The sequence below is a fragment of the Ruditapes philippinarum genome, unplaced genomic scaffold (genome assembly GCF_026571515.1).
Source record: "Ruditapes philippinarum isolate M1 unplaced genomic scaffold, ASM2657151v2 ctg330_1_1_1_1, whole genome shotgun sequence".
Classification (NCBI taxonomy): Eukaryota; Metazoa; Mollusca; class Bivalvia; order Venerida; family Veneridae; genus Ruditapes; species Ruditapes philippinarum.
In genome coordinates, this window is record NW_026857512.1 from 1 (window position 1) to 15,249 (window position 15,249).

At 31.0% G+C, this 15,249-nt stretch overlaps 2 protein-coding genes across 2 annotated transcripts in view; one reads left to right on the plus strand and one right to left on the minus strand.

Moving 5' to 3' along the window:
- The first annotated feature begins 40 nt into the window (after positions 1-40).
- Positions 41-8,598, plus strand: LOC132750008 (uncharacterized). The gene is made up of 4 exons (XM_060739957.1): positions 41-67; positions 1,949-2,064; positions 2,740-2,903; positions 7,166-8,598. The coding sequence occupies exons 1-4, from the start codon at positions 46-48 to the stop codon at positions 7,299-7,301; spliced, it is 438 nt and encodes a 145-aa protein (XP_060595940.1). The 5' UTR covers positions 41-45; the 3' UTR covers positions 7,302-8,598.
- A 1,429-nt stretch (positions 8,599-10,027) lies between these two features.
- Positions 10,028-15,249, minus strand: part of LOC132750012 (trichohyalin-like) — a 157,478-nt gene continuing 152,256 nt past the window's right edge. The window contains exon 38 of the mRNA XM_060739962.1: positions 10,028-14,799. Within this exon, the coding sequence (XP_060595945.1) occupies positions 14,725-14,799 (75 nt within the window). The 3' untranslated portion in view covers positions 10,028-14,724. The remainder of the gene's footprint in view (positions 14,800-15,249) is intronic.

Consider the following 15,249-nt stretch of genomic DNA (forward strand, 5'->3'; position numbering starts at 1 on the left):
GGAAGGTTGGCTCTGTCACAACAAGCAAGCAGGTTTGAGTTACCAATGGACATGAAAAAACTTGAAAGTAAGTGAAATCTACCTCATTGAATTATATCTCTACCTATATAATATTATAATGTTATTATAGACAGTGTGATATGTCATGTAACATTTCTGATGTAAGATATACAATAAACAAACCTATAAATCAACCTGTAATAAAACATAATATCTGCTGTAATATACTGGAAAGTACATTTTATACTATTATAGTTATAATTAGAGTTCTGACAGGTTATATGGCCGTATTTAAACGGTTGTTAGGAAATATATATCACAAAAAACAACCATTTATATATGGTCATATAACCTGTCAGGAATGCTTATTAAGAATTTATAATACAACAAACCTCCCTATTTTAGAGAAAAAAAGTGAGATTTCTTCATAAATTGACAGCAGCATATCAAACTATGTAAAAGTCATAATTATCCAACGAAAAGTGACGTCACAAACGTGCAGTATTATTAAGTAACTTTACCCTAAACCTACTAAATTTGTGTAATTGATTGGCCCTACTTTAAATTTGGAATATTCCACTTAAAAGTCTAAGGGATTTCAAATTACCAAACTCATACATGTGAACTCTCCCACTTTAAGCGGGAGACTCCCACTTTCTGCAGTCATATTTTCAAAGATTTTTCTTAAAATAAGGGGTATTTTCACAAGTTAAAGAAATCTCCCTCTTTTTGATATCAAACCTTTCTTCTTTGTTAATTGCAAATTCTAAAATCTCCCTCTTTTTAAAAAAAAATCTCCCACTTGATCATCGTGAAAAGTTCACATGTATGCGAACTATAAAAAATGAGCTACATGTACCAACAGAGGAGAACTTCATCCATGCCGGCGGGCGTGGCTCTATACTGATGACAAAGATTACTTATCTATTCCAGCAGGTTAAGGGTTATGTTATAAGTGGTGGAGGGTCGGGCAATACCTACCATGGTATGGAGCCCTCATACCATGATGTTTTCTGTATAATATCTGATCAGAATATTATCATGGTCATGTTTTTTTTTTCTACTTCAAGCACTGCTATCTTGTAAATTAAATAATACAAACACCTTTATTTATTATTGTTTGTTAAGGACTTGAGAATGTTGTAAAGCTTACAAACATTTCAAATGTAACCAACAGCTGAATTGGGAGAGTTTACATGAATTTGAATGTTTTTCTCATCTAACTTGTCCCCATAACCATATTTTATATTTTATCTTCATCACTTTCTAGCTACCGGTATTTTGAGCCAAAAATATTTTTTACCTTTTTACAAAAAAAACAACAATAAACAACAACAACAACAACAATAAAACAATATAAATTAAGAGGACTATTATTGTTGTAGATATTGCCTTATTTTTCTATATTTCCAAAAATTTATTACAGTCAATACCCCAGAACCTTTCGTAAGTGTAAATAACACAATATTTGAAATGGTTCTTATTTTGAGTTTATATAAACAAATGTAAGCTTAGTGGATATTATAGGACATAGATCATTCATTGTCAGCCATTCTTCACTTCAATCATTGTCAGCCATTCTTCACTTGAAATGAGGAGTCCTGTATTATTAAAGCAATAAATATTTATCTTATGTAAATAGTTCACTGTTAAGGGATCCGCTGATATTTTCTGTTTACAATGGATAAGAAATACAATAAATGGGTATAAGTAAATGTAAGAATTATCTCACTGAACAATGTTTCAAAAATGAAAGATATACTTTTCTTTGATTTATTTTCTTTATGAAATATTTGAAAAAACTTTAATTTTAAACTTTAAAAAAATGGTTAAAGTATAGAGTTATTGTTTCTTAAAGTTTCTTCAAATAATTCATGATTTTTTAAAATTTTAATATAAGTAATACAACAACTCAAATATTTGACATGATATAATTTTTTGATTTCAGAAATGACCCCGCAAGAGTATGTAAGAAAACACTGTATTATAACATCAAGACGTCAAAACTTGTACCAGAAAATATTCCTGAAAAACAAAGACAAGACTCAGGTTATTGTATACAAGGTAAGTCAATGTAACAATAATTATGTCATTGCATATAAATGCGAATATAATATAAACTTTTATAAGGGTTATAAGTTGCAACCAACTTGTTTATACTGTCAGGAATATTTATAATGAATTTATAATACAGAAAAATTCCTTCTTTAAAAAAGAAAAAGTGAAATTTCTTCATAAATTGACAGCAGCCATGTATATAAAACTATATAAATGTCACATTTTTTTTTAAATAAAAGTGATGTTACAAAATGCAGTAATATAAATTCAGTTGTATCTAAGATTAAGAACTTTCATATTGTCTCAGGTTGCTGTACATTTAGGTTCTCATTGACCGCCGTACAGTGACCTACTTTTGGCTCAAAATTCATATCTTTGGCTAATACTCCGTGGAAATTGCATGGAGGTAAATTATCACCACTTTGTGCTTCAAAATTAACTCTTTAAGGGCATGACTGGTGACATGTCCGGGGTCCGTACTTGACAGCGAAAGCTGCATTTTGTGCCCGATGGGTGGCTTAACTGTGCTCCGGTGAATTCAATGTAGCTAACTGCTGTGATCTGGAGTGAAAACTACCAACACCACCACCATTAAGAAATGGCTTTGAGAAATTTATTATCAAGACAAGTTCTTCCATTTTGTCTTTTAATTAAAAACTATGATATATTTATATATTCTAGGATTTGGACCGGTCATTGAAGGATGTCCTGGTGAACACTATTACCTCAGAACAAGTTCAAGATGTCCTTAACATGTTAAATATAACAGAGAGTACCAAAGTAGATTACCAACTGTTCGCTGGCATGGCCGCATTTGCTGAACGTGTTCTTTATCCCTCATTTGTGTAAGTACATGTATATCAGATAAAAAATGTAGATATTGTCACCTTATTGCAGTAACAGGTTAAGTCCTTCTAAATTTAATAGGGGTTAACCAGTTTTTGTACTAAAGTTACGATATATCTCTTTTATGTTAGTATATGATAATAAGTATAATTTTTCCCCTGATTTATGTCAGTATGTGATAAATATAGCTTTGTCCTTTTGTTTAAGGAGATTATTATGTGTATGACTTTGTCCATTTTTATATAAGTAAATTTCATCATTTATTTCATAAGATGTCATATTTCTCATAAGCACCCATTAGTTTAAACATACCTTAAATTAACCCAGGGTTAAATGAACTAAATAGAAAAACACTTATACAATTTAGTGCTGGTGCTTGCATATATAATGTATAAGCACTTTGCATATCACCTTTGCCCCTTTGGTGGATATTGACATGAATATCTGATCGCCTTTGCCTCTGTCACAAAAACATAATTGCTAAGAAGTTATAGATTTATTTTGTTTAACCAGGTGACATTGTCATATGCATTTTTTGTGGAATTTATCCAGTACATAAACCTACATTGTTTTATTTCACTCCATTTAATAAAATTGTATAAAATTTCACAGTTTAGGTATGTGGCGTGTCTGAGTTTATAGCCATTTTTATACGCCCGTTTGAAAAACGGGACGTATTATGGGAACGCCCCTGGCAGGCGGGCGGGCGGGTGGGCGGGTGGGCGGGCGGTCGGGGTCCAATTTTGTCCGGAGCATATCTCCTACATGTATGGAAGGATTTTAATGAAACTTCATAGAAATGTTCACCATTATGAGGAGCAGTGTCGCGCACATGAACTAGGTCTCTAGGTTAAAGGTCAAGGTCACACTTAGAGCTAATTGAAAAATGCTTGTCCGGAGCAAAACTTCCACATGTATAGAGGGATTTCAATATTACTTGGCACAAATGTTCACCATTGTGAGGCGGAGTGTTGCTCGCAAGATTCAGGTCCTTGGCCGCCAAGGTCAAGGTCACACATAGAGGTCAAAGTTCAGATAAAAATATGAAGATGTGTATATGGACCATTTAGTCATCATTTATTGAGGGATTGTAACACAAATGGTCATTATCAAGACTATGGCTGTGATACATATAATTTAGGTCAATATATACAAGGTCAAGGTCACTAAAGATGATGAAATATCCAGATTTTATCCGGAGCATATCTCCTACACGCATGGAGGGATTTTAATGAAAATTCATAGAATTGTTCACCATTATGAGAAGCCATGTCACGCACATGAACTAGGTCTCTAGGTCAAAGGTCAATGTCACACTTAGAGCTCATTGAAAAACGCTTGTCCGGAGTAAAACTTCCACATGCATAGAGGGATTTCAATATAACTTGGCACAAATGTTCACCATTGTGAGGCAGAGTGTCGCGCACAAAATTCAGGTCCCTGCAGCCAAGGTCAAGGTCACACATAGAGGTCAAAGTTTAGATAAAAATATGAAGATGTGTATAGGGACGATTTAATTGTCATTTATTGAGGGATTGTAACACAAATGGTCATTATCATTACTACGGCTGTGACACATGTACTTTAGGTCAATATATGCAAGGTCAAGGTCACTAAAGATGGTGAAATATCCAGATTTTGTCTGGAGCATATCTCCTATATGTATGGAAGAATTTTTATAATACTTTATGGAAATGTTTACCACCATGATATGTATTGCTCCATGCATGATCCAGGTCAAAGGTCAAGGTCACACTTAGAGCTCATTGAAAAACGCTTGTCCGGAGCAAAACTTCTACATTCATAGGGGGATTTCAATATAACTTGGCACAAATGTTCACCATTGTGAGGCTGAGTGTCGCACGCAAAATTCAGATCCCTGCGACCAAAGTCAAGGTTACACATAGAGGTCAAAGTTCAGATAAAAATTTGAAGATGTGTATAGGGACCATTTAGTCATCATTTATTGATGGATTGTAGCACAAATGGTAACTATCATGACTACAGGTGTGACACATTTAATTTAGGTTAATATTTGCAAGGTCAAGGTCACTGGAGATGATTAAATATCCAGATGTTGTCCGGAGCATATTTTCTACATGCATGGAGGAATTTTAATGTTACTTTATAGAATTGTTCACCACCATGAGACGTAGTGCCCTGCACATGAACCAAGTCTCTAGGTCAAAGGTGAAGGTCACAGTTAGAGCTCATAGAAAAACGCTTGTCTGGAGCAAAACTTCTACATGCATAGAGGGATTTCAATATAATTTGGCACATATGTTCATCGTTGTAAGGCTGAGTGCCGTGCATAAAATTCAGGTCCCTGCGACCAAGGTCAAGGTCACACATCCTGTGCATATCTTCCCTACTGATTTGTTTTAAGGTTCATTTAGCAACACAGTGCCAAGAATAAAAACTTGCTTGCTAGATAACACTTATCCAAATTGCCCCAATCTCCATCTAAAGCTTTCGTAAACGGGCGTAATTTGTGACTATGGCACCCTTGTCTTTAATAGATAGATAGTCTATACTGTGTCACACAGGCCAAAGGGCTTACAACTCTATTTTTTAAAACTGAAATATTTACTTATTACTATACACTTGTCAAAAAATAGGACACAAGACTATCTTAGAAGACTCGTAGAGTTAGAGATTGCTTTTGGTCTGTTAGGGTGAGTTTGTTTCCGTTGATGATGTTTTTTTTCTGTGTTTTTGATCCATGTTGCTCAGATATATGTCTTGGAATTGATTGTGAAATTTGTATATGATGTACATTTTAAACCAGCATGGTCTTGCTCATTGTATTATTGAAGTATATATTGTATAACAAATGGTGGAATGAGTGAGGGTTTTTTCCCCTCAAAAATGTTATGTTGCCTTGTTTGCTTGCTGAATCAATGTGATACCATTTGACCAGAAAATAATGTGCTAGTATAAAAAATATTAGGATACATAAATTATGCACTAGTATTTATTTATACCTTGTTATGGGAAATAAATTATTTTTTGTTCAAAATTGCTTTGGACTTAAAAATTTAAAAAAAAATTGCAGGTATTTAATATAACACTTTGAATGTCATGGTTTGAATTATGTGTACATTATGTACATAATATATACATTAGACATGAATATTTCGCCTACTTTTGTAGGTTTATTTTTTAGATAAGACTTTCTTTGCATTTATTCTATATTTTTATTGATAATTTCAAACCGTATTTGAATTATCACAACATAGTTAAAAACTCCACAAAATATTAAAAGTAAAATAAATTTTCTCGGGGCAGTTCTGGTTGAATGGTATATACACTAATGCTTGGTTTTGCATATTTGAGTATTTATAATGCATATATTTGAAGTTTCACAATTACCTGTTGTGTGCAATTATATTTTTTGAATGATCCTGCTGTTAGCATTTATAGATGTGTTAAGATAATTGAATATTAATTTGATTATGTAGTTTGTTACTAATAAAATTATTTGATTATTGATATACTTGATTACCAATTTTAACATTTTGATACCAATTTCTCTTAAATTATGAATGAATTGTTCTAAAATTCAAAGCAAGGCAGGGTTGTTTTATCAATTTCGGGATGAATTAAAATGAAAAGGCAAATTTCAATAAGGTAAATAAGAGGATTTTTTATCTTATCTCTTTTGACACTAAAGTTACAATACCTTATCTCTTTTGACCCTAAAGTTGCAATGTAACCTTACCTCTTTTGACACTAAAGTTACAAAACCTTATCTCTTTTGACATTAAAGTTGCAATACCTTATCTCTTTTGACACTAAAGTTGCAATGCCTTATTCTTTGACACCAAAGTTGCAGTACATTATCTCTTTTGACACCAAAGTTGCAATACCTTAACTCTTTTGATACTAAAAAGCAGTACCTTATTTAAGTTGACACTAGAGTTACAATATCAAATGAATCATTATTAAGTTAAAATATATTTAGCATCTCTGTTCTGTCATCCTTGTTTCTTATTTTCTGAAGCACATCTGTTCTACTCCTTACTCTTGATTTATTTGGTTGAGATAAACAGGGGCATATGAGAAGATTGCCACATAAAGTATTTCTTTCATTCATATCCTAACTTTGGAATTCATTTCTGCTAGTAGTTTTCATAAAGAGGTAATAAAAAGGTAGAATAATGTTAAGAAACTACTATTTCCTTTCACCCTGATATGGTTCTTAGGAACTACTTTTTTCGTATATTTACACGGTTATAAGGAACTACTTTGTTCATTCCAGAACTGATGACACACGAGAGATGCCAGAATATCAAAGAGAGAAGATAGAATGTGCTGATTTCTCTGCGTTACCATGGAAACTACATGGGGTCAAGGTCAACTCAGAGATGAGAAAAATGTTGGAACAAATCAGCTGATGATGTGCATTTAAAAACTGTATTCATGATCAAGAGCCATTGTTTCTAGTGAAGGAGAATTGGACTCGCATGAATTACATTACATTAGAGAATTCAGTTTGACTACTGTAGATCTATTTTTAGAAAATTGGATTCTTTAAAACATTTGAGGATATTATATAAAGTAAACGACAGTTCAGTGAAAAGTTGGTTTGTTTACTCAAAAAATTAAACGTTTCACTTATGCCTCAATTTAAATTTGGGCCTTAACACATCATGTGACATGTTTTACTAATGCCTTTATTTTAAAGTAGGGCCTTAATGTCTTACTGCAATATGGTTATGCTTATTTCTATACCAAAGAAAAATGACATAGAAAGGGAGGTAATCATAATATACAATCATGGAACGAATTACAAATTACATATTTTTATACTTACATAAATTATGATTTATTATATTGCATAATACGCAAACTTTAATGAATTGTGCATGTTATTTGTTATTTATATATATACTTTTTCACCTGTTTTAATGTCTAAATGTTGAAAGATTAGTCCAAAACAACTGTTTTAACACAAGAAATAAAAGTGACACAGCAATTTTGCACTAGTCTTACAACATTTTTCTGTTGCTAGTAGTTTATACCTTATTGTATGTTAATGTTTTATTCTTGGAGGAAAAAAAAGGGAATGAATTCAAAATTTGTGTGCATTCACCAAAGTTAATGAGATTTTTAATATAATAATTAGATTCTTGTATGCTGACAGTGGTCTTATATTTTAAACAGTGCTCCTGAAAAAAGTGTTGTTAAAATTTGTTCTATTACCACATTTAATTGGATTCCAGTATACAGCAGAACAGAACGAAACAAACACACATTTAATTTTATTTTGGATTTGTACATAGTACATCAGCACTAAAAAATAAAATTAATACACAAATTGTAAAGATGTCATGTTTATATTCAACAATTAATATACAATTTGATATCTAGTAACTATTTTACTCAATTTGTTAAAAATACTAAATAAAATATTAACTTTATTAAGAATAACACAAGTTATCTAAAATCTACATAAAGAATCTACATAATATACTTGTCTGTTTCTTTTTTCACTTGAAAAATATTCTTATATCAATTATGTCTAGGAGCAAGAGTTAAAACCAGTTGTTGTTTATTTTCCTCTTCATGTTTATGATGTTAATGTATGTTATGTGATATTGAAAAATAAATTGTGATATTTCATACTGATAATGTTTTGTACATATAAAGTATATACATGTATTATATATATATGCAAATTTTCATGTGAAATTTAAGGTTTTTTTTTGTTTTTTTTTGAGAAATCATTTTTCTGTGACGTGCCTGTCCAAACCTACAAGTCTTTCCAGGCAATGATTATTGTAAAGTGTTTAATGTACTTAAAAGTTAATGGGCTTATAGTTTAATACATGTAGGTTTTACAAATGGAGTAACAAACTCCTCAATAAATGACTAATTTTCTTTTATATTTGTATATGTTTCATTGATAATGTTTCAGGATTATGAAAATACTACTCTTGCAGAACTGTTTGTTACATATAGAATCTAAATCCTACATTATTTATTTGTTTACATGAATTTTTGCATATATTACTCTCTAGTTTTGAATGTTTATGCATTTTACATACATGATTTATTGATTGATGCCTTTTTTAAATCTTTTTTTTATAAAACTTTATTTCTATAAAGCAATAGAAAACATAAAAATGATATACAAAATTGTTGTTGTTTGTTTCTCTTCAGTATTGGTCAAGGATAACGGTGTGCAGAGCCTATATCCTCGGTATAAATTGATCTACAATTCAGTCTAAGTGTCTCCAGGAACGATGGTTAGGAAATTACCCGTCTATATGACTGAAATACTGTTTGGAAAAGGCGTAAAATCAAACAAACAAACAAAACAGTCTGAGTGTGATCTGGATGCTACTGTTGTGCATTTGATATTAAAAACACTAAAAAGGCACAAAAAGAAAGTTTCCAATTGAAAGTCCTACTTATATATCGAAAACACTAAAATTCCAGTCTTTACAAATTGATCTTAATATCAAGGTTGTTAAACTGATGAAAACAAAGATTTTTGTGACATAATTATGTTTATAATAAACTATAATTAAAGTTGCCACAAGAAGTCGAATAAGGGCAAGATCTATTCAAAAAGTAACCATCATTTCTTTGATATTCATAATTGTAAATAATCAATACACAAGACCTTGGTCTTAGGTCTTGCCAAAACAGAATAATGTTTATTTTAGTTAGAGCAAATTATGAGGGGATTTAACTTTCAACTGGAGTCTGCAATCACTGTAACAACTAGACAATAATTATGCCCATTCTGTAAACTTGGGACTGTCAATTATAGGTTTCTGTCCATTAGTAAGCATTTACAAAATTAAAATTGGTCAAGAATGGCACAGAAAGGTGTCAAAATGACAACTAACCAACTTCAGCGATTGAAATTATTTTTATAAACAATTGATTTATTAGACTGCTTAACAGTTTGCCAATATATCAAAGTAATATGTGTTATGTTTCAGTTAAAATACTGTAATTCTATTGGACACAAAAATAATTCCAAACCCTTGTCCTCCGTTTTAGAATTCATGTCCATTAACAATGAATGTTCTAAAAAAATCACAGCATGCTTGCAGTCTGTAAAAAAATTGAAAAATGGATAAAAAATAAAACGAAAGATTATATAATATTTAATACATTCAATTTATTGTTAGTTATACATCAAATACAATCACATTGTCTACAATATTTGTACACAATCATATAAATTCATTATGAATAGAAAATGTAAAATTATACTAACACAGTTACTATCTATATATCACAGTACTTATAATCCTAACCCTAATCTTGATAAATGGACTTGTCCAGTTTTCTTTTTTGGAACTGTCCATTATCAGTTTTAGGGATAAGATGAAAATTTGAAGTCTGCCAGCATTATAATTATAGAGCCTGGTCAGGTTGCAATGAAGAGCAGTCTTGCCTGAGTGTCAGACTGTATGCAGTTAGCAGAGGCCACCTACTTTTGGTTCCTGCATTCTAAAGGGACAAACATTTACCTTTAACTCATTTTAATTTAAAGAAATAATGGGAAAACCTTTATGGTTAACTCCCCCCTCCCAAATCCAAGTGAATCAGTTAATTATCTAACCAAATAGTCATATTTTCAACCAATCAAGTAATCTTTATTTTCCTTAACCTGCTGGAATGGTCTAGTAATTTGTTTAAATTGCTTTGAAATTTGAAAGTGCCCATTTAAAATTGGAATGATTTTAATATCAAAATACATGTATACCAATTGAAATATCACTAGTATAGAGCCTGGTCAGACTGTGCAAATGTGGTGGTGGTGTTGGTAGTATTCACAGATCACGGCAGTAAGCCACATTGAATTCACCAGAGCAGTTCAGCCACCGCATCGTTCCTGGGCAGACTGTCAAGCAGTTTACCAGTACTAGCTGCCTCCACTTTCGCAAGGAACTGAAACTTCTGTACATGCCAGAGCAGATGTACAGTGTGAATGACAATAGAAAAGATTTCATGATCAATCACAATGAAAATGACCTGTACCATCCCGGAATCGAACTAAAGTCGCCCAATTCACAGTCCAATGCTCTACCTATTGAGCTAACCAGATGGTCAACTGTACAAAATATGTAGGCTGGCCATACTTTATACTGGTGGCAAAGACAAATCACTTTCTGACATAGGGTAAACTATTACTTTACATTGCAATATTAGGTACAAAACCATGTCGTAAATTTATATCTAAAATAAACAAAAGATAGTCTTTGCACTAAAATACTGGGTCTCCTAAAGCAATGACAAAAAATACAAATAATTCCAACCTTAATATCAATATATATCAATGTTTAAAATGTTTGATTAAAATAATACAATACATATTTTAATACCTTTTACAATTCAAAGTAAGAAGTTTAACAAAAACAATTATAGTCATACACTGACATTAAATTGAATGAATACTCATTTAACTTAAACTTTAAACACCCAATTTTGCACCAAACCTTAAATTCCAGCTGTTAAAAAAGGTCAATTGTACTTCTTCTGCACAATTTTATAAACATTTTGTAATCATTTACACTGTTTTGTTTGTTTGTTTTTCACACCAGTTTAAACACATGTTTTGGTTATAACTTGGTAGTCCATTAACCTAACCGTCTTTACTGGATAACTAACCAGTAATTATCAATTTCTCTGCAAGTGACCGATTACTAATTCCACATTATTTCTGAATCAGTGTTGAGAGACACAATGTCCGATATAAATTAGACACAATGTCCAAGATAAATTAGACACAATGTCCAATATAAATTAGACACAATGTCCAATATAAATTAGACACAATGTCCAAGATAAATTAGACACAATGTCCAATATAAATTAGACACAATGTCCAATATAAACAAGAGCCATGTCAACATGGCCATCCCCCGCCGAATGTGTTTGCTCATTGGAAGAATGTATATGTAGTAGAGCGGAATAATTCCATTTTAAGAGGTCTTTTGGTAATGAAAACTGATGGCTATAGTGATTACAGATTTGAAACCTATGTGAATACTGATGGCTGAAAATAACAAAGGGCAATTACTGAAAAATAATGCAGGGTAGGTTATCATTCTTGTGTCCTGCATCCCTCCTCAGTAAAATCTATCCACCTATGAAGTTTCAAGTTGATACCTCAAATACTTTTTGAGAAAAAAATTGAATTGAAAAATTAAGTATGACAAAGAACAAAGGGCATTAACTCAAAAATTATAAAAGGTAGAGTTATCATTCTTGTGCAGTGCACACCTCCTGAGTGAGATCTATGAAGTTTCATTTTGATATTTCTAAGGCTTTTTGAGTTATGCTCTGGACAAAAATTAATTTTGAAAAATAACAAAGGGCAATAACTCAAAAATAATGCAGGGTAGAGTTATCATTCTTAAGCACTGCACTCCTCCTCAATGAGATCCATCCACCTTTTAAGTTTCAAGTTGATACCTCAAATACTTTTTGAGATAAGCTCTGGACAAAATAGCATGAAAAAAAACAAAGGGCAATAACTCAAAAATTGTATAGGGAAGAGTTATCATTCTTGCGCACAACATTCCTCCTCAATAAGATCTATCCACCTATGACATTTCATGTTGATATCTCAAACACTTTTGAGTTATGCTCCACTCAGGTGAAAAATTAGGTATGAAAAATAACAAAGGGCAATAACTCAAAAATTATGAAAGGTAGAGTTATCGTTCTTGTGCAATGCACACCTCCTGAGTGAGATCTATGCACCTATCAAGTTTCATGTTAATATCTCATAGGCTTTTGGAGTTATGCTCTGGACAAAAATCAATTTTGAAAAATAACAAAGGGCAATAACTCAAAAATCATGCAAGGTAGAGTTATCATTCTTGTGCACTGCACTCCTCCTCAATGAGGTCTATCCACCTATGAAGTTTCAAGTTGATAACTCAAATACTTTTAGAGATATGCTCCGGACAAAAATGTCGGACGGAAGGACGGACGAACGGACGGAAGGAGGGACGGACGGTCGGACGGACGGAGACTATTTCTATATCCTCCGCCGAAAATTTTCGGCGGGGGATAATTAGACACAATGTCCAATATAAATTAGACACAATGTCCAAGACAAATTAGACACAATGTCCGTGATAAATTAGACACAATGTCCGAGATAAATTAGACACAATGTCCAAGATAAATTAGACACAATGTCCGAGATAAATTAGACACAATGTCTGAGATAAGTTAGACACAATGTCCGAGATAAATTAGACACAATGTCCGAGATAAATTAGACACAATGTCCAAGATAAATTAGACACAATGATCGTGATAAATTAGACACAATGTCTGAGATAAGTTAGACACAATGCCTGAGATAAATTAGACACAATGTCCGAGATGAATTAGACACAATGTCCGAGATAAATTAGACACAATGTCCGAGATAAATTGTCACAAAGAAATTACATGTACATGTATTTGCACAATTTTAGTAACAATTGTTTTTACAAAATCCTAAAAACTTTTGTAAATTTCTAAAATCCTTTTATATAGATATATATTTTTTTTATAAATAATACTCTGAATAAATAATACAACAATGATTTACCCCGTAAGTAAATAAATACAGGTCTAAAAAGAAAAAATATATAATTTTTTACAAAATTTGTTATTTAAAATATGTAAAATGAAAATAGAAGTAACTTCTTCAATAAATGTATAATATCACAGCACTTGTTTAGTCATTTCTCTAGTTATATCACAGTAAAACACAATTGTGAAGTTACTTCACATATAATTATATAGTTATTTTGTGAAATAAATGGAATATAATAATTTTGTGTAATAGATATATGTGAAATTGCCTCACATATATTTGTATTGTTGTGAAGTAATAGGAATATAACTGTGTGTAATAGATGTTATGTGAGATATTATTTAGTTATTTGAGAAGTAATAGAAAAATAATAACTGTGTGTTACTTCACATATACCTGTATAGATATTTGTGAAGTAAATGGGATATAAGTCAGTGTAATGGATGTATGTGAAGTAAGTTAAATGATGTAACTTGTTTTATGTGAAGTAGTGGTTCGGAGTAGATATATCGTATTGGGAAGTAACTTGTAAAAAATACATTATATATAATATTATGTCTTATTTAGTGAAATATAAGTATATAAATAACTTTATGAAAAGTAACAAATACACAAATAAACAAAATTTAATTTAATGTTGTAAAAAGGCAGTCATTTATGTAAAAATCATTTCCATCTCAAATACGTTTTTTTTTTTCAAATTAGTGTATATTGTATGGTATTCAATGTGACACTCAAATCAATCAGTGAAATATAAAAAATATCATTCACTGTCAATAATTGTTCTTTATTATCAAAACTTTGCAGAAGATCAATTAAAACTACCATGCTTTCGTTCTTTATTATTAAATAAAAGGTATCTTACACCATGTTTAAAAGAATTTAAAATAAGCACTTAATATATATATAAATTAAGGACGGAATATTTTTCACTAACAATACAACAAAAATTGTCTTCCACATAATAAAATGTTAATAAATAAACATAGACTTTGAAATTTTTTCATTGATTACAAACACAATAAAAGATCATGTAACATCTTTCATCTTATAAAAAATATTACGTATTATAATAAGTTGAAAAAAAGTTTCTAGAATAAATATGGAATTGCTTTTACTTGATCTGTTTTACTTTTCTGTGAACAATTTCTTTAACATCTATATTTTCTATAAAAATATATTTCGAATATATTACAAAATGACATTACAATAATTAAGAAAATTGAGTTAAATTTGTATAAGTATCACATGATTCACTATCGTATTGATGCTCGTGGTGATTTTGCATGTTGGTTTAACTGGGTGTATGCCTTTTCCAGCTGGATCAATTCCTGAAAACAAAAGTAATGAAAATTATTAAAACAACTAAATTCAAGGGAGGTAAATAGAATATAAATCTAAACCTCTAATTTTATCAGTGTTTTTTCCTTTTAATGTTTAAAGTGACATTATGCCCATCCAATGGTAAAAAGTAAGTGAAAGTCAAGTCAGTTTATGTTTTGTCATAATTCCTTTCAATTTTGTAATTTACCTCACATGAAAAGAACTCGCATAGGAAATTTCTGTAAATATCCATCAGAATTTACCCGTTTTGTTCAAATTATAAACAGAGTGGGGTGGTCTTTTTATATTTTAGGTAAATTTATACTTTATTGTAAGCATTTTTCAATCACCAACACAACAAAAAATTTTCAGAAATATGTAGTCAATTCAGCTGACCTTGACATTGAAAAAATGAGCGTAATGTCACTTTAACACAAGTAAAGTAACTACATTGTATT